We start from the raw sequence: 21,195 nt of genomic DNA, 5'->3' as shown, positions 1-21,195 counted from the left end.
TTCCTAAACTAGTAAAAATAACAGCACTATAGTTCATAAAAACTTCACCTATTAGATACACTCACATGTGTGTGTTATCAACCCTAAGCCACATGGTGAGGCAGGCGGGACAGATGTCAGCCTCATTTTATAGATGGGAAATCAGTGCCTTAGTTTCTACAATGAAATGAAAAAGACAGGAAATGCTGCCAGCATCACAGGATGTCTATGTATGGAAGCGTTTCATGTCTGAAACCAAACAACAGCTCATTGATTATCTGCTTATCCAAATGCTGCCTTAGTCAAAAAGCAAAACAACAACAACAACAAAACAAACAAAAAAAATCAAAAAACAAAAACAGTTTTTGTTTATAATGATGGTGTTTTATTTTCAGTTCACATAAACCTGCATCCTTTCCTATATCCAATCTTATTTCTCTAAGGCACTTCTTACCTTCTAGGAAATGATACAATTTACATATTCTTTTTGTCTATCTGTTTCCTCCACTAGAACATAAGCTCCATGAGGGCAGGCATCTTTGTTTCATTTGCTCATTTAAGAATACACAATGCTCTCCATGCCCAATGAGACTGACACCCAACAAACATTTGCTGAATGGATTATTTTTCCATATTCCACACAATATTAACTAAAAATACCTCCTATCAGGTATCAGTTAGCAGAAATGCCTGATGGATATGCTAAGGAAACTGAGGTTTATTTTGATCACAGAAAGAAGGCTGAAAGGGTCCTACACTATAGCTATACATGTCTGTGTGACAATTATTTCCTTAAACCCTGAGACCTCATTTCCCTCTTCTTAAAACTCCAGGAGGTCGGGCGCAGTGGCTCACGCCTGTAATCCCAGCACTTTGGGAGGCTGAGGCGGGCGGATCATGAGGTCAGGAGATCGAGACCATCCTGGCGAACATGGTGAAACTCCGTGTCTACTAAAAATACAAAAAAATTAGCCGGGTGTGGTGGCGGGCGCCTGTAGTCCCAGCTTCTAGGGAGGCTGAGGCAGGAGAATGGCATGAACCCGGGAGGCGGTGGAGCTTGCAGTGAGCGGAGATCGCGCCACTGCACTCCAACCTGGGCTGTCGACAGAGCGAGACTCTGTCTCAAACAAAACAAAACAAAACAAAACAAAAAAAACTCCAGGAGACTTGGTCTCTTGAGCAATGCGGCCCAGGATGACCACAGAAACAGCTAGATTCACAATCACCTCTTTCTCTTTAAAAGAATTAGAAGCTCACCTTTCACTTATTTACAAAGAACTTGCAAGAAAGCCATGCTTGCTTTGAGGAGTAAAATGTAAATTTCAACAAACCAACTCTATCTTTCTCTCCATAGCCCTTGTTTCAATTTCTGGATTAGACCACCATTGAAAACTATTCTTTAGTCACTGTCCAACCTCCTATTCCCAACTCCCAAGGAACAGTCTAACTCACACTGACAATAAAAAGCAGCCTCTGCCAAGGAAATCTCTGAAAGACATAGTTTGTGAAAGAGAGAAATGATGGCTAACGTCTATTAAGTGTGCCATAAAGTAATACAACTCTGTTAAAAGACATAATTTGTGAAAGAGAGAAATGATGGCTAACGTCTATTAAGTATGCCATAAAAGTAATACAACTCTGTTAAAAACTCCTGCTCTAACAGCAGCCAAGGTGAGCACCTCGCCAGCCCTGCACCTTCTAGGCTCACCTCTTGCTGCCTGGTCCTGAGAACCAGGAATTGGCTCATGGAGTATTTCTACTGAAGGCTGAGAAGATTCAGCAGCCTGCATGAAAAGTCCTGCCAGTTCCTGTCCTCTCAGTCAGTACCTGCCGGCTCCCACTACGCTAGGATGCTAACAAGAATACCCAAGATGAATGGAAGGTTCCCCTTCTCTTCTGGGGAAAGGCAGTACTCTGCAAAACTGGACCATGAAGAACTAAGGTACCAGCAAACCTTAAGGCATCAAATCCCACATTCCTGTCAACACCCCCAACATAAGAGTGAATGTTCACTGCATCCCAAAAAGCTATTCTAAAAACAAAACAACAACAACAACAAAAACAAATGTCCATCAATGGGCATCTGACTGAATTAACTATGGTGTATACACATACACACATATACACACAGACATAGACACACATATATATAAACATATATATATATAGATATATAGAGAGAGTTGTGTCTTACTCTGGTATATATACATTTGTGTATTACTTTGTTACACACACAAAAGAGTAATACACAACTGTAAAAAGAAATGAGAACTCTATTATGTGCTGCTATATACTGATCTCCAGAATATTCTTTGAAATAAAACAAGCAAAGAATAGAAAATGAGGCATATTACGTTTCTGTTTATCTCGGGAAGAAGAAGAAGATGAAAACAGATGGGAAGATCAATAGAATTGCTCATATTTTAAAAGCATAAGGATTAAACCAAAAACTTTTTTAAAAGTTTTCCTACCGGGGAGGCACAGTGTGGAGAAGGCAAAAACAAAAACTAGATTTTTTTTAACCAGACCTTAACTTTAAACTATGTTTTAGTTATTACTGTGGAATTATGCTAAGTTTTACTTAAAATTGAAGCAAGTTGGGGTTTTAAGTCTTACAAAATAAAACAAATGATTCCAGGTTTCAAGCTGATGGCATATCCACATGGAGAGGAACTGTTTCGTGTGACTTTAAAATACAGTAACAGGTCTGTAGATTTCTAATGGCATACATCCCCAGGACCAAGACAACAAGAGAAATACTAAATTACAGTTGGTAGTCTGTGCTATACACTGTGCTAATACCATTAGCATTACAAAGTAAGTAATTATGTCCACATAGGTAGGAACTAACACTTTTAGACTAATGAAACAGATATCTACAAATATACAATTGAAGAAATAAAATATCTATAACCCTATATTTGAACTATGAATTTTAATATAAAGTCATGATATCATTTCTTATTAAAATGCATGTGTGTGTTTTCCCCCAGATTTGTCCACTAAAGAGACACAGAAACAACAACCCACCCAGTGGATATCCCTAGCAGCGTGTACTGTTTCCCACTAAAAGGAACCAGGGCTCTTTAGAGAAATGGCTGATTCCAGATCTGAGGCAGGAATTATACCAAGTAGTCCTGAAACACCTTCTCACATCAGCAAACAAAACTCAGCAGCAGTCTGAAGAGGCTCCCATTGGCCAAAGATGGGACAATTTTAACTCCATACGAGAGAAAATGTGCACTAAATCAAAACATCATATATATTTAAAATCATGCATTTGAAATAAGTCTTTATCGGGGGAAAAAACAAACAAACAATGGTCCTTTTTCATTAGCCTGAAAACCGCTTACGGACAAGAACCAGTCACTTACCCTACTTGTCCTGTATGAAGTCTTTCTCAGGACAATCAAGTAAGTGGTGATGGGACATCTCTCTTTACGAGATATCCAAGTTAAAGAAAGGACATAAGGAAAATACCACTATCTTGCAATTCTTAAATACTAGATCTAAGCAATAATCATCAATGAACACCATAAAAACAAGATAAGACTCTCCTGATAAAACTCCCTATGAAACTAAACAATCACACCCATTAAGTATTTTTGCCCCTTCCCTGCCAGAACAAAGCTCAGTCTAACCAAGCCTCAAGACCTAACTCCTAGTCTGCAAGAAATATGGGGGAAGTGAAACATGTTAAATGACCACCCAGTGATAGAACCAGCAAAATCCAGACTACAGGAAAATCCACAGGAAGACACCTGGATTCCTCGCTTGCTAAAACATCAGGAGGTAAGACACAAAGAACCTACAGGTTAAAAGAAAAGAGCCTTACCAGACATCTCAACCAGCTGCAATGTATATGAGACAAGCATAAAAATTTGAATACCCATTGGGTTTTGGGGGGGATTGGTATTGCAGGGTTTTTTTTAAAAATAACACTTACATTTAAGAGATAAATACTAAATATTTATAAATAAAATAATATCTGGATTTTTTTTTTTTTTTTTTTTTTTTTTTTTTTTTTTTTTTGAGACGGAGTCTTGCTCTGCCACCCAGGCTGGAGTGCAGTGGCCGGATCTCAGCTCACTGCAAGCTCCGCCTCCCGGGTTTACGCCATTCTCCTGCCTCAGCCTCCCGAGTTTACTTCAAAATTATTCAGAATGGGCCGGGCGCGGTGGCTCAAGCCTGTAATCCCAGCACTTTGGGAGGCCGAGACGGGTGGATCACGAGGTCAGGAGATCGAGACCATCCGGGCTAACACGGTGAAACCCCGTCTCTACTAAAAAATACAAAAAAAACTAGCCGGGCGAGGTGGCGGGCGCCTGTAGTCCCAGCTACTCGGGAGGCTGAGGCAGGAGAATGGCGTAAACCCGGGAGGCGGAGCTTGCAGTGAGCTGAGATCCGGCCACTGCACTCCAGCCTGGGCAGCAGGGCGAGACTCTGTCTCAAAAAAAAAAAAAAAAAAAAAAATTATTCAGAGTGAAGAGAAGACTAAGCGGAAATATAGAAAAACAAGTTGCTGAAGTGGGCTATGAATTCGTGAAAATTCATTATACTATTTCCTTTCCTTTTGATGTTAAAATGTTCCATAATAAACAGTTAAAAAAGAATGAGTTCTTAATTCTGGTGGTTGTCTGTGAGATTTTCTAAGGCTCAAACCCTAGTGGCATAGGAACCACACTAATAGTTGACATTATATGTAAGATGCCATTAGACGCAAACTCCATTAAATATAAACTATAGGGCATTTTGACGAGGTTCGGTCGTCTTGTGAGGGCTGCATCCTCCACGGGCAGAAGAGGAATGCTGCGTCCTCATATGGCTGAAGGGCAAGCGTAAAGCCTCTTTAACAGGGGCCTTAATCCCACACAAGGGAGAAGCCCTCATGGCCTAACTGCCCCTTAAAGGCCCCACCTCTTAACAGCATCCCATTGGCAACATCTGAACTTTGGAGGTGATCCAGTCAAACCACAGCACTGTCCTCTGACTTCAAACACGAAGTCAGGTAAGATATTTAATCACTGAGTTCACCCTAAATGAAGGAAGTAGTACGTTCTATCTTTTTTTTTTTGAGACAGTCTCGCTCTGTCGCCCAGGCTGGAGTGCAGTGGCGCGATCTCGGCTCACTGCAAGCTCCGCCTCCCGGGTTTACGCCATTCTCCTGCCTCAGCCTCCCAAGTAGCTGGGACTACAGGCGCCCGCCACCTCGCCCAGCTAGTTTTTTGTATTTTTTTAATAGAGACGGGGTTTCACCGTGTTCGCCAGGATGGTCTCGATCTCCTGACCTCGTGATCCGCCCGTCTCGGCCTCCCAAAGTTGTGGGATTACAGGCTTGAGCCACCGCGCCCGGCCAGTACGTTCTATCTTACTTAAGTGCAATCAGCACTACTTTTTAGAAGACCTAGACACTAAGGTTCGGAAATATTCAGGTTCATCACTGGGCTTTTAGAGATCTTGACCTAATAAGTACCTTTTAAAATCACTCATCTTTTGGCCTACTTTTACAAAGCCCCTGCCATTTTACTTAGATTTAACCACTAAAAGCCATTCACATGGAGAGCTTTTACAAAGGTATCATAATATTCCCTAATTTTTTTTTAAATGAGGTCAGAGCAGAAAATAGCTTAGTGACTGCCAGTGCTGGGGGATTGGGGGTGGCCATGGGGTTCTTGGGAGGTGATGAAAAGGTTCTGGAATTAGTGGTAATGGCTGCACAACCTGGTGATACACTGAAATCCACTGAATCCCGCGTTTTAAAAAGGTGGATTTTAGGGTATGTGAATTAGATTTCAATTAAAAAAAAAAAAAAAAACTGAGTTAGAGATAAATTTTATTTTGGAAAGTTTATTCATTCTTTGCCATTTTCAAAAAATGTAATACAAAACAAGTAGTCAATTTCTACTTAATTTTATGGGTTTTTTTCTCCCTTCCTAAAGGAGATAACAATAAGCCTAAAACAAAGAGCAATGAGCTCATGCTAATCAGCCTTGCCAGTTCTGGTCATAAATTAGGAATACTGTAAAAGTGCGGTGACATCTACTAACGTCATTTTGCTAACACTGCTGGAAGCTCTACCATCGCTAATATTTTAAACAGTTCCTACTAATTTGTTGTAAAAGCAAAACTTCCCACCCCACCAAAGATATCCAACTTTATGTAACCCTGCAGAATTTAAGGTTTTATTAAACATTGAAGACAAACTCAAAAAGACTGCTGATTTTGTTTCTTTGATTAGTTAAAAGGTGAAGTTTTAGTGTTGACTGTAAACTATATAAAAATGTCAGCTGATGATATATTCTGTATTACCTAATAAAAGCATGAATACAAATAAAACCCACCAATGTTAACCTTCCACCTTGCTTCACATGTCCATCTCCACATGCTAACGAAAGAAAATGGAACAAAACGTTCAGAAACACAAAGAGAGGTCAGAGGGAGCAGGTGCTATTATCACAGACCCAGACTTTAAAAATAAAAAACTGATAAACACATGGCCTCGGCTTTAAGCCTTCCTTACAGATACCTCTAATTTTTAAGTAGAGTCTTTTAATTATTCTGTTTGTAAACTACAAAATCAGGGGTTCGCAAAGCTGGCATGAGTCCTTACAATGCAGTTTGTCAGTAAATGATTAGAGAAAAGCAAATAAATGCTACTTTTAAAACTCAGTGTACTGTAAGCCAGTATTTGTTTTTCACCATATATTTCCAACAATTTAAAGCACCTTCATTTCATGAACTCCTTACACTCTTCTGTGAACCTTCCAAATACATAATGAATTAGATTTACTCCCACAAAATCAAACCATATTAACAGGGACCAAGAAACATTACTGAACATGAAGCAAAGCAAGATTACCAAAAACACCACAGGAAGCTGCATCTTGAATATATAGCAGTATCACACGTCCAGAGGACACAAAAAACTTATCAAAGCAGCTATCAGTGTTATAAATTAAAACTGGTATGTGTTCAAGAGGATACATAGATCAGCACAGAATGCCTATTTGAGAAAGATAAAAATTCTCAAAGGAAATTCATCTAAAAGCACGTGACCACAATCTACAGATGAACTTCCTGATAGAGCAGAAAAATCTTGCAAATCTTTGTTTGGTAACAAGTGAGCTAGTGCCCAAAAGGTGTAATACCCAATGGCTGTTTTGTTTATGTGGGAGGGAGGCCCCGAGAAGACAGTCCGAAGAGGCCTAACGCTGACTATCTACGTGCAGAAGAGAGGGCAGTCAGGTGCCCAAAGCCCAAGGGACTGGCCCAGAGTCTGTCTGCGGGCGGGCCAGGGCCTCAAAGACTGGGTCTACAGGGAAATGGACTCAGCTGGTAAAATCACCAAGGCTTCATCGTCCACGACCTGGGTCCTAGTTACTCCATGACCAGAGAGCCACAAAGGAGTAGATCTCAAGGAGAAACAGGTGTCCTTGCCTCCCAAAAGACAAAGCAACAGAGGCAGGTACAGAGTACAAGAAACCAAAGTGAGAAATTCAGGATCCATCTACATACCATCACATTCCCACCACTTTTGCTGAAATAATCGGATTTTTAAAAATCAGTTTTTAAACTTAACTGATGGGGGCAGAACAGCCAAATTTTTGTTGAATGGCAGAAACAAATGTATCTTCATCACCAACACTAACTGACTTATCATGTGCCTCATAGCTGGAAGAAAATGCTTTGGGCACTAATTTTTCAAGAACACTGTTACAAGAATAAAGCAGTTCAAAATTCATAGAAATGCCAATTTTTTTATATGTTGAGGCAGGTGAGTTCATTTATTATGTCTGACATTGTGTCAGAGCAGTTGGATAAAGCAGAGTTGAAAGGTAAACTTTACCTGAAAGGTATGCAACTTTTTCCTTCAAAATTGGCAAAACATCCATAGCTTTCATTTCATCGTTTTTTCGAAACCCTGAAATACAGAGGAGAAAATAAAATTACTGGGTTGCTAGAGTGACAGTTAATTCCTTAACCATTCTATCTGATGCTAACACAGCAGCTTTATCCACACCCATTAAATCAACTTAAGAAACATGATCATAGGACAACATTTAAATTCCACATCTGTGATCACAAAACTATCTTCTATTTTAATGTTGAATATGATTTGCACACAGACCCAGAGGCTCATGTCCCCAAAAGGCTCTCAGCCATTTCTAGCAATAACGATTTGGTCCCAAAAGGAGACAGGATATGAAATCAGTCCAGCTTATTTACCAAATCTTAATTTTTATGTAGATTAATGTAGACACCAGCAAAGAAAACAGACAGCAACACTGCTTTATAAAAATTGCTGCTTGTGACACGCTAAAACCTCTAGGGGGAGCTCAATGCCTCATTCTGTCAGACTTCCAGGGTCTGGTTAAAAATACTCAGTGGCAAGGAAAGAGGGGATTATAAATAGCTGGGGCCTGGCTCTCTCCTTCCAGGCTTTCTGGGTCATGCCCCCTGGAGGAATGTCAATGGCTAACGTGGTCATATGGCCCAGTGCCACTCCAGTTTCAGAGGTGGCCTAGGTCCCTCTTCTCACTAAAACCCAACTCTGCCCCTACTCCCAGTATCTTAGAAGGTCCAGTGGGAATATTGTAGAAAAGGAGCATGCAGTAGGCAATTTAGGCCAAAATCCATCTAAGCAAAAGGAATTCTTGCAGTCCAAAAGCTTCTAGCCCAGCTCACCAGGGTGAATGCCTACGTGGGAATTTGGGGTCCAAAATGTCCATACTCATCATAAAAACTGGATATTTCTCTTGGCGATCTCTAACAGAGGTAATCTAGGTTCAGGGATGCCTACCAAAACTAGTAACTAACATTGTTAGCAGAACAATGTCCAGGAAAAAACAAAACACCACTTCCCCATCCCCATTTGTGTTTGTTTTTGCCAAAATGGTACAAGAAAAGCATCACAAATGCTAGCATGGTAATACAAGCACAGCAAGACGTAGACTTGGAATTAGAAGGCAAGGAAAGTACTGAAAGTGAAGGAACGAACATTTATTTCGCTTTTGGTGTCCTGAGCAGCAACTCCTGGGCAAGCCCTGCTTCAGGGAACATTTATAAAAAATGACTCTCTCCAGACACTAGAGAATGACGAAAGCTGGGAGAGACACCTGGAAAAGGATATGGTACACAGCCCATCATTAGGGCTGTCAGCCTGAGGGCAGGGCCCCATCTAAGCAATGCGGAGCTTTTAAAACAAAAACCAGGTGAATTCCAAGCAGCCCTGCTAAGGATTTAAAGATCTAAATCAAAATTTGAGTTGCTACCCACTGCAGAGACACAGAATGTGTAGTCACATGTGGGTCAGGCCAAATTACATGCCTGCTAAAGCAGGCAAACAAGCAGCAACAAAATCAACACCTTCGGGAGGAATATAGCAAAATTCAGTCTCTGCAACATATCATTCCTAGAAACAAAGAATGAATAAATCAGCAGTGTGATCTGATTTCTTAATGTAAATCACTCCTGTCCATAGAATATGTCCACGTGTATAAGGAACCCAGCTTAATGAGATTTAACGATGACATTGACAATCACCACAGACTTCACAGCAAACTCATTCGGCTGAGGATCATGAGGTCCTAGGAAGGCTGCGTGGAACTAGTCAGCCAGTTATGGGGAGATTCGACCGAGCTGGGGCCTCCACAGCACCAGGCCATTTTCCTTTCCAATGCACCATGCTTTGTGCTGGCAACCCACCACGCTTTGAAAACAGCGGCTATTTATAAAAGGCAAAACATCTGAGCCAAGAGTTCTGCAATTTCATCCTCAGGTTCCTTCAAAACTCCTGAATGGATGCAATCTAGTCAGCAATTCACTGCCAGTCACTGTAACTCACTGAACGTGTCTACAAAGACTGACTTCATCTGCTGTGGTTGCCGTGGACACAGATGGCACAGGGGCAACTGCAATGCAAAGAGGACTAAGGCTCGCCAGCGACCCTCAGAGACAAGCTGACAAACACCGATAAAACAAGGCAGATTATGGGATGTTCATAGGCAGCACGAAGTGCTATGGGACCCGGGCAAATGAGGAGGAGACAGATCACATGATAGGCAAATACTAGGAAGGAGTAAGCGACAGCTGTAGATCCCTATCTACAGGTATTTGAAGGGAGGATTCCCCTTCTGTTGCTCAGATGAGAAAACGCATGCTTCCTACCATTCCCACATCCACGCCCACAGATGTCATGACCAGGACACAACAAGGCCCTCAGACAGAGAAATGTCACCACCAACTGCAGCCTTGGCTCCTACACTACAGAGACAGAGCCCCCACTTGTGAGTCACACAGCCATCACCAAGAATGTCCTGATCCCAATGCTGATATCCCAATAGAGGCTTGTGTGACTTGAGTCATCATTCCAAAGCATTTTTGACAATTACTGCTAACTTTCTGAATCACACATATTTACTGATACCCACAGTGGAGTGGAAGATGGAAGTGAGGGCTGCCATATTCCAGGCCACCTCACAGGAGGAACAGCATATTGATTTGAAAGCAGGGTACAGAACACAGAACTCAATGAATGTCTCAATTTCCTATGTCCCACTCTAAGTCACAGACTCACTCCCATGTGACCTTTCATTTCTCAGAGCTGTAGTTACGTTAACCTATGGGTCCCTCAGTTTCCCCCCAAATTAAGGAAGACTCAGTCTTTCTAGAGGAAGAAAAGCACATGAATTAATGAGAAACTGATGTGAAAAGGTGCTTCACTTTTATTACGATGTAGGTACATGCCCACGCATAGACCAGAATATACATTCTAACCAGTTTATATTTTTGTAGACTGTCACTGAAAAAGATGTTAATTTTATTTAAACCATCAACTAATACTTCGAAAACAGAAAAGAAAATATAAAAGGGGGAAAAATATAAAACTAACCACACAAAGAAACTGAGTTTGTGGTTACTGTGGTGACTGGTCACTTAGGTATTATTTTAGATCTCATTTCCATTTAAAAAAAAAAAAAAACACCCAATAAGCAAAGGACTCAGGAAGCATGTATAAATACTAAAACCAGATTAAATATATCATATGTAACTTTCAATAAAAAGCAGGAAGAACCCAACCATGAAAGTTCCTCAGATCAAAAAGGCAGGCTGTGTTCCATGCCCTGAAGAACTATTTAGGAAAACAGTGTGGGACTATAAAAACGTTCTAAAAAATTAAAAATCAATGGCTTCTGTGCCATTCCACAGATTCCAGATTACACAGCCGATACGACTCAACTCCTAATGCTTTCTTCATTCATGCATTAAAGGATCTAGCTGTGGTTCCCAAACTTACTGAACAATGGCTGCCCTCGGTGGGCGCCCCCTGGAAGCACACACTTCTCCAGTCACAGAGAGATTCAGGCACAGCAAATACCACCACGGAGAGGCCCTGCTGGGATCCCAGACCTTATCTTTGTACCAAAGACCAAGCATCGGCAACGTTTCTACGTCTCAGTGCCACCGGGGGGGTTGCCAATGCTACTTAAACAGGTGGAAGGGGGTGCCACAAAGAGAAATTTGGTAAAATTAGGATTAACAGAAAGCCTAGACAAAGAAGAGCAACTTGAGAGGAGATAACCAGAGGGTAAATGGCCCAAATCGGGGGATATTTAGTTGTACCCATTTTTTGAATTATATAATCTTTTAAGTTATATAGAGCCCATACTAAACTGTGCAGAAAAGACAGACTGGATTTCTGTTACAATTTGAAGCATATTTTGCTACTATCTGAAATACAGCAACCATTATGGACTCTAATGAAAAGCTAGCTTCGGGAAACAGTGAAACAGCAAGAATGGAGTCAGCCGAGGCTTATCTCTAGGTGCAGAAGATGTTTCCCAGGGGAGTCCTTAAAGGCAGGCAACAAATACGCTTCTGAAGCAAGTCTACAATGACTATGTTCAGAATGTTTACACTAATATTTGTTGAATGCTATTGAGGAAAACAGGCTTGGGTTAAAAAAATCAGATTTGAGAGTTGTTAACTATATATAGGTGCTCCTTGATGGTTTTCTTTCTGGTTTCAAGCCAACACACAAAAAACTGCTTTTCCCTAAAACAAACTGGAATGTTTAGAGATTTTAATATACTAATTTTAAAATAACCACAAGTTTCAGCCTATTACTTGCCAAAATTAATTATGTTACCACCTTTCAAATTACTATTTGGTTCGACAGCATGTCAGTGTGAGCATAAATGTTAAATCTGGACTCCCAAATCACTTCTATTCCTTAATAATAAACATTATATTCTTTATCAAGTGAATAGTTGCCTCTTTTTCTCGAGACCAGCCAATTTGCCACAGGACATGTCTGTTTTGTGCCCTGCTGTATCCTAGATGCCTAGGATAGGGCCAGGCAAAGGGCATTCACCAGATGTGGGATGGCTGGGTAGAAAGATGGATGAATGGGGAGGCTGAGGCAGGCAGATGGCCTGAGCTCGTAAGTTCGAGGCCAGCCTGGGCAGAATGGTGAAACCCCATCTACTAAAATACCAAAAAATATTAGCTGGGAGTGGTGGCGCACACCTGTAGTCCCAGCTACTCAGGAGGCTGAGAAAGAAGAATCACTTGGATCCAGGAGGCAGAGGTGGCAGTGAGCCGAGATCATGCCACTGCACACTTGGGTGACAGACAGAGACACTGTCTCCAAACAAAGAAAAAAAAAGAAAAGAAAAGAAAAAGAAAGATGGATGGATTAATCAATGAATGAACTCAACCAACAAATTAATATATTTCTACAGCAGCTTGCCCCGAACCAATACACAAGAACCCCAAAATTCCTTAGTACTTTCTACTTTTGTTTTGTGAAATATGTTAGATATAGTTCAGCCTTCAATCATAGTATGATTTATATTCATAAGATGGAAAATTAACCTCCCTGCCCTAAAAAGAAATATTCTGCAAGTTATCATTCAACAGTGAAACATCTTTCCACTGAATCGACAGTCTGGAACTTCAACTATCTAATACCCCACTGATCAAATCAATTACTCATCTTTCATACTGAGATCCTGCAAAGAGGTGCTGCACTGAGACAAATACCCTTCTAAGCGAGTCACTGATGACCAGAATGCTCACTCACTTGGTCACCTCTGTGGCATTAAATTTAAGACAACAATAACAAACAGTCCAGGAAGAACAAACCCCTCTCCAATTTATTTATAATAAAAAGCACCCTAGAAATATTTTCACAATGAGCAACAAAAGTTTTATATAGCATATTATGTTAAAAATGGTATTTTTACAAAAGTGGCACAAAGATGAATCAAATGAGTGAAACCATGAATCAAATTTAACATTTTTTTTTTAAGGAAAACGTAGGTTTTATTATTTTTTTTTAATCCTGTATTTCTCCCAGGACTACTGGCACATACTAGCAATCTGAAATTTTACATAATCTTCAAATTAAACTAGTCAAATGAGTTTTTCAGTAAACATTGTTAGAAGAAACACGGTTACTCCTTGACCATTTGAGCTGTTGAACAAAATGAACTGATGCGGTTCTGAACTGGCTGTGTCTCCTCCTTTAAAGGCAGCCAAGCCCACAAGACAAACTGTGCTCCTCACCCATTCGCAGGGGTTTCATTTGCCTGTCAGCTATTCCAAGTTAGTGTTTACTAATTGGAAAATAATCTGGGGGAAGAGATTGAAAAAAAAAAAAAAAGAATCCTACATACTTAAAAAAAACACAGGTTGCAGCAGTAACAAAAATGTTAATAAATAAGCCACTATTTTTAAACAACTAGAAAAAGAGAGTTAAATAGTAAACTGGAGCTTCCTATTAGTACCGGGTCTTGGTGGTGATTACCGAATTTTACTCATTAGTTAATTTAGGGGAAACTTCGCGCGCGCACGCCTGCACACAAAGAGCAGAGTGATAAATCTGCATCAGCTTGGCAGGCACCGCCCTCGCTCGGCAAGCGCATGCGCAGAGGGAGGTGACGTCACCCTCTCCGTGCCGGCTACTTCTCTGCGGAGCCCGCAGGATTACGCTCTCAGCAAAGGGATCGGCCGCGCGTGGCTGCACGAGGTTTGTGCTATCAAGGGTTTTAGCTGTGCACGCATCTAGAAGTGATGCATAGGAAGGAGGCATTTTAACAAGCCTAGATCCTCTATGAACATGTTAAAGGGTGGGGGGAAGATATCCCTCATTTTTTCTAATACGTAAAAAAAAAAAAAAATCAAAAAATCAAAAAATAATACAATATTACTTTTAACATAAATATATCACAATCCACACTTATAAAATGCATATAAAATGAATTAAGACTTACGTCAAGAATATGGACATGTTCACAGACAAGACCACACAAGAATATGGATGGGGTTTCACAGTATAGCATTACAGTTTTTACCTATAACCTGTATGGTTATAACTGTTGGACTGGCTAATGCGTCCCTTCACATGATTTTAGAAGCAACAGCCTATAACAGCATACCTCAAAGAAAGTAGTATATTTTTTATCAATTCAAGGGAGTTAAAAGAAATTTCAACTTAAAATAGTTATAGTTTTTAGTAACATAAAATACAAAAGACAACCAAAATAACCAAAAAGACCATAATGAAAAACCACATTTTTTAGACAAATATATATATTTTAATGTAAATGAAACAATCTGTAGAACTCTTAAGGTTTGATGTTTTAATTATGTATTAACTGTGCAATGGAAGTTAATTTAAAAGTATAACTAATAGACCAACGGAAGGGAATATTTTGATAGTCAAAAAGTAGTAGTATTATAAAAGGGACTCTATTTCTTACAATCTCATAAGTCAAAAAAGAAACCATGTGCCCACGTATGCCATTCATGTTTGGAACCCCAGGGACGAGCACAGAGCTATGCACAGAGAAAACTGATCCTGTTTGCCTAATGCCAGAATAAAGAACACATTCGTCTACCTGTCTGTGCATGTCCTTGTAAAGCCTGTCAGGGATGCCTCTGAGGCTGTATTCTGGAACTGGAGTTACCCCACCCTTATCTACATACATACAATCCCTAACCCATACACACACACACACATACATGCACATACAGGGTTCTGTGATGCTGACCTGCTCCAAAGACTTGCTTTACCAAAGTGTCTCAGGAAAGTCATTTAGAAATTTAGAGTGTATTAAATGAACCAGAGGGAAAGCACTGTTACAATCTGATCATCATATCAAGTGGTTTGATACACATCAGATCAAGAAGGTTGACTGCTAAAAGAAACCCTATTCAATCATTGTATCAGTCTTCTACACATTTTAGCACTCTTACTCTTCTTCAGAAAAAGAAAAAACTCAATGGCCCCATGTGTTTTAATGCAGATGACAATCATATTCTGTAAAAGGCTTCAGAAAATAAAGCTATAATTCTACTCCTTTTCCTCTATTATTTTTTGATTACTACATAAGGAACTGGGGCCAGAGGGGCTCTCAACCACAGAGAAGTGATATAAACTAATTATCTGAAAACCTCTCTCAGTGCACATGGACTAGCTCTGCATGGAGTTGGGGGGTGCTCATATACAAAGTGTAATCTAGAGCGTTTGTTGACCTTAGCTTGTTTGGGAAAGAAAGCAACACATGAGTGGTCAGTTCTGTGGTACAGATATTTGGCATGGAAAAATCAGGGCCAGAGGGATGAAAATAGGAGAAGATGACCTATCAAATAAAAGATCTGTGCAAAGTGTGGAAGAAGTAGTCCAAAACTGGGCAAACTGGAAAACAGAGAGCACTCCAGCCAGAGCAAGCAGCATCAACAGATGCAGAGAAACAAAACCACAAAACATTCATGGAAGCGAAGAAAGCAGGGGTGGGGTGGGCTATTACAGTAGGTTTTGACTGATAGGTAGGAAACTGGCCATCACTGGAACAAAGAAGTGCCATGAAGAAGAAGCATCCACATGCCTATAGGATAGCCATGCCCCCCTGAACGTCCAACCGTGCTTCATGCTCATCCCCACAAACCTGCTCCCCACAGTGTAGGTCCCAGTACAGTACCTACCTCATAAACCATCGACCTCATGGCCAAACCAGGAACCAGGCTTGTCCCTGCCCTGCATCCTCTCTCCCATCCCTACTCCCATGAACAAGGAGTTGCAGGGACTCCACAGTCCCACGAAGCACCCATGTCCCCGCCAGCATTGCCCTCATGTGCTGCTCCAGCGATCTCCTAATAGATGTTCGTAACTCCCTTGAATGCATTCTGCCACTCTCCCTAGCATGTTTCTCAAACAAACGTCTCATCATTTTCCCTAAAATTCTTCAATGGTTTCTTGGTGCCTTCAACTACAGTCCCTCATGGTCTGATGTATGCTGCCTCTACAACCTCACTGGTTCACCACTACCCTCTCCCCAGGCTCACTCCAGGAACTGCAGTCACCTGCAGGGAAGCCACACCTCCACCTCACCACCAAACCTCCATACACACGCCTTCCCCTCCCGCTCCCAACACACACCTCTTCTTCACCTGTCCCCAGTCTGGACACCTGTCCCCACTACTGCTCAACTAGACACCCCCGGGATGCACTCCCACAACACCCCCAAATCCTTATCGCACTGCAGGGAAAATATCCAAAGACTTCTCGGTGTTTCTATTAGCAGCTGGGCTCCTAGAGGAAAGGGGCTACGCTGGGTCCCACTGCATGGCAGTCTCACTGAGCAGACTGCCACGGCGCACAGTATGAACTTAACACCCAGTTAGCTAAACCTCAAGGTAGCAAACAGGTGGTACTCTACAATTCGTGGTTCTGGGCAGAGTATCCATTTAGGCACAGAGCAATAGCGACAACTCCAACGCATGCAACTGGCTATAAAAACTCCTTTGAAAAGCTAAAGTGACTCCATTCACTCTCTGTCTAGTATATCTGGTGACTGACTAGTACATAAAATTGCATTTACATATTATCAATCTATATTTCAAAGGAGAAAAGGGTTTTCACCTTAAGTTTTTACAACGTAATTTAAAAGTTACCTGCCCAAACCAAAGAAACAAACCAAGCATCTCTGATGGAAAGAGGAGACTGTGCTTTGGAAGAAGTGAACTGGGAGGCTTGTTGTTCCAGCACCTCCACAACCAAAGGAAACTCAAGCCTCCAGGGAAGTGGTTTCTAAGTAGGAAACACAGAGCCTCACAGCTCTGCTTCTCTGCAGTCAGTGGGCTTTTCCCCTAAGAATTTAAAGTGACACTGAAATGTTTTCATTATGAGATTTTGTAAATGGACCAAGCATGATGGAAGCAGCAAGCCAAGTCAACTCCACACACCTCAGAGCTGAGCATTCGCCTTTGTTCCTTCTGAATGTTAGCCCACACTGCTGTCTCAGGTCCCTCAGCACCAGAAGGCTGGCTGGAGGCAGCCTACTGAGGGCTCACATGACTCCATTTGCTGCCACATTAACCGAACACAAGCTAAGCCTCCATGAGGCCTCAGCACAAACAGTAACTCCTCAGAACATCTGTACTACTTTACTCAAAATCCTGCCTGGGACTGACTGTGAGTACGAAGGGTACAGAACAAACACTATACAACAGGTAGGCCAAACCAAAGTGTTCCAGACAGTCTATACGTTTCCAGAAGAAAAACGAACTGAATTCCCAGCACTGAACCACGATTTGGGTTTAAAATTTGGCTTATTCTAGCTTATCTCCACATGAGTATCCTCTACCTCAGCCTTAACTCCTGCCGACCCTAAAACTCAAAGGTTCTGATTCTGAATGAATGTTTCCTCCACACATAAACAAAAAGGGGTTTAAGGGGCGGTAGGGGTAGGTGCAGGTACTAGTCACTGAAGCCACGATCCTCATCCGGGGGCCTTGCTCACCAACAAATGCCTACCAATCCCCTCTATTCCAGTATTCTGTGTTGATTCATTTTCCACCCCCGGGGAAGACATACACCAAAGTTGAGTGTCTAAACAAGCTATCAATTAATCTGAGTGGCCAGTAATTATGTCTAATTTAACATACAGTATTCAGAGTTACTAAATTACACATATAAAATACCAAAGTTTCTCCTAATGTTCTCCACAACGTTAAGATACTTTAGGTCCATGCCCACTGCAAAAATCCTGTTAATTCATTTACTCCTGTTAATATATAATGTAAAGTAAATGCCACAAACGAACATCAGAATTTTTAACTGAAGGTCTGAAAAGTTATTTCCACTTCAGTAAGCATGGATTTGATTCTAACATGAAACTCAGTACAAAAATAAATCTTTAATAACATCAAAGAATTTGGCAGAACTTTCTGCCAGTCAGTCCCTTGATAAAGCTTAGAATTGTGTTTAATCGCTTGGCATTCATAAAAAACATATTTATGCATGGTACTCTCTTAAACTCCAGAGATTTTTCCCCTAAATGGCATGTTCCTGATTTTAAGAAGCTTATACTCTAAAACAAAATAAAACACACATTAGACTAACCAGTAGCCTTAACCATGTACTCAGTAAGAGCTGATAGACAAGTATGTCTTCCAAAATACATTGTTATGTATAAAGAGATTTAGATACTGTTATGATTAAATAGACACATCCATTTAAGAGTGTTACTTTTCACTGAAATGCTGTATCTATCGCTGACACTAAAAATAAGTCCTTAACATAAAAAAGGTGTTCCAGACCATTCTGAAAGGGTTGGAAACACTTGCTGTAGAGATTAGAAACACAAAGCACATTAGTGAATAATAATGTAAGTAGCATGTTCAAAGATTAATATTGTGATGTTCTAATATTAGAAATCCACCTTATAGCTCACATATAAACTGCCTTGCCTAAGTTACTTCAGTTAATCTACTTTGACAGCTTTGTTCCTTTTTCTCTGAATGTAATTTGCAATACATCTGATGCTCTGAGGATTCATCTGATCAGAGGCCAGTCAAGTCCTGCCCTTTAGATGTTTATTGACCCGTAGAGGCCAGACAGCCTTGTAGCAGCCTAAGAAACCCAGTAGGAGCAATCCTGCAATCCTGTTACTGTTAAGACAGCTCAAAAAAAAAAAAAAAAAAAAACCAAAAAACTAGCACTTTGTAATTTGTTTTTAGGCTTAATTCAGAATGCAATCTATAGTTAATTTGGAAGTTTTCTTCCAGATCCTTCTATTTGTTGTAGAAAGATTTGGCTGCTCAACAAGTATGTGTTAGCCCGGAGGCCATACCTGTACAACTCTCTCAGGATTATACTGATGCTGGCAACCCCTGGCTTTTGCTCATATTAACTCAGGTCCTGCTGTCCTGCCCTACACCCTCTTTTCCCAAGCAGAAAAAGAATTCTGGTAGATAACCCCCTATCATTTACCCTCCTACTGAATTGCTAATGAGAAATTTAAGAAATTACAGAGGGTTAAGAAAAGTAATGCATCTGCTAATGCAGAAAACAAAGAGAAAAGAGAAATTCATTTCAATTCTTCTCCTCCTACCTCTTTCCCCTCAAATTCCCTTCTGCATACAGACAAAAGCAGAGTGGTGTTTTTTTTTTGTTTTTTTTGTTTTTTAAATTCTGGTTAAACATGTGTTTATTAAGCCAAATAATCTAAATATACTGATGGGAAAACAACTTTTGACATAGAAACAGATTTGCTGGGATGGACTCACCTCTCTCCTGGCATCTGTATACATATTCAAGCACATTCACTGGTTAAGAGAACGATGCAAACACACACACTAAGGAAGACCGAAGGCGTGAGGACCCTCCAGGAGCTGCAGAGGGAAGCCTCAGGAGGAAATCACTGCTTGGAGACCCAAGTGAGCTTGAGGAAATGACCGGCTCGCTTGTGGCCTGGTGGCGTTTCCTCCCTTGGATTACCCCAGGGGCGGCTGGTGTTTAGCAACTCGAAGCCAGCACAGGCTCAGAGGACTGTGCAGCAGTGCCCCGGAGCCCACCACCCAGCAGGGCAGCAGCCCTCATCTGCTTCCGCCGTCCTGAAGTGACAGGGCACAGCTAATTCCGTGATCACAAAAAGTTCCCACAGAAGGAGCTCCAACTGTGTGACCATCTCACTCATTATCCCCCGGGCCACTGCTGCGGTGCAGGAGGCTGGGATGGCTAGAGGCAACTGGGCTGGTGCTGGGGCCACAGGGCCTCCTCCTGCTTGTTACCGGGAGCCCCCAATAAATACTGGGGAGGTAGAAGGCGAGAGGCAGACCAAGCTCTTCTGCAGTTTTGTAACTTTAGACACCTGCCCTGCAGTGCCCAATCTGGGTGGGGTAAGATCCTAAAAGACTGCAAAGCTGAACGTCTTGTAGGCTGTGGAATCTGTTTTCCTTTTTCCAATCTCCTAATTGCTACATTCCCGACAGGACATCTCAGTATCTTATCTACTAGAAAGCACAGGGAACATCGTTTTCCAAATTAAACCCAGTATAGTGATTAAAACGGCAGTGCAGTAAGGACATTTAAATAAGGTGTGTGGCACTCACTCACCAGACAACTCTCTGCCCCTACAGCATCGTTCCAGCACCCTGCAGGGAGACCTCAGGGCGCCTGCTGCCCCAGGAGCTGGGATCCAGCACAGGAGATGACATGGGGTTCAAGAAGCCACCTTAAAAGGGAGCTACACACATGGAGACGAGGTGTGGAGAGAATTCAGGAGCACGCTCACTGCAGGGACAGGCAAAGCTGCACTTCACTAGCATTACAAGTTTTAAGTAGATCAGCTGCAAGCCAAAATGGTGCCACAACTCAAAACGAAATTTTGTGTCAAGAGTTGCTTGCGTGTCTAGTTAGGAGCCTGGGTTAGCCACCTCCCAGGCGGGTGACTGTGGGCAGGTACCTAGTCGCTCCATACCTTCGCTTCCTCATCTGTGAAATGGACAGCTTAAGAATCATAGCTCACAGAAGTCACTAATAAATGCTATCAGTAGCAGTTGTCACAGTATTATAGTATTAATATCTGAAGCTTACTCAGCTGTACAAGTTTGATAAGTGCTTTAAATAACTGAATTTTGGGAATTTTTGCCCATTTACCTAAAATTATTGTATTCTATAAAGATAGACATCTTTACTTAAAACTAAAAGAACAGACTGAGACATGTAATTATTGTTACAAGCCACTAACAAATAGACATATTTTTAAAAATCTACACAATCATGGTAAATTAACCTGACTATAAATAATTTCTCCATAACTTCTCCCAGGTGGCCTATAAATAATTTAAGGAACTATAAGGCAATGGGAAAGTCAGGCCACTCTGGAAGATCTTTCTCATGCCCCGTCTGTCCCCCTTCCCCACCCC

General features: G+C 41.3%; 1 protein-coding gene across 4 annotated transcripts in view; it reads right to left on the bottom strand.

Annotated features, from left to right (window-relative positions):
• TRIO (trio Rho guanine nucleotide exchange factor) overlaps nt 1–21,195 on the bottom strand; it is a 371,755-nt gene that overhangs the window by 232,688 nt on the left and 117,872 nt on the right. For all 4 annotated transcript variants that reach the window (XM_033178811.1, XM_033178812.1, XM_033178814.1 and 1 more), the window contains exon 2: nt 7,826–7,900. In XM_033178811.1, the coding sequence (XP_033034702.1) occupies nt 7,826–7,900 (75 nt within the window). The remainder of the gene's footprint in view (nt 1–7,825; nt 7,901–21,195) is intronic.

Source organism: Trachypithecus francoisi, unplaced genomic scaffold (genome assembly GCF_009764315.1).
Source record: "Trachypithecus francoisi isolate TF-2019V2 unplaced genomic scaffold, Tfra_2.0 Lachesis_group2, whole genome shotgun sequence".
Taxonomy (NCBI): domain Eukaryota; kingdom Metazoa; phylum Chordata; class Mammalia; order Primates; family Cercopithecidae; genus Trachypithecus; species Trachypithecus francoisi.
This window is presented reverse-complemented; position numbering and strand designations above follow the sequence as displayed.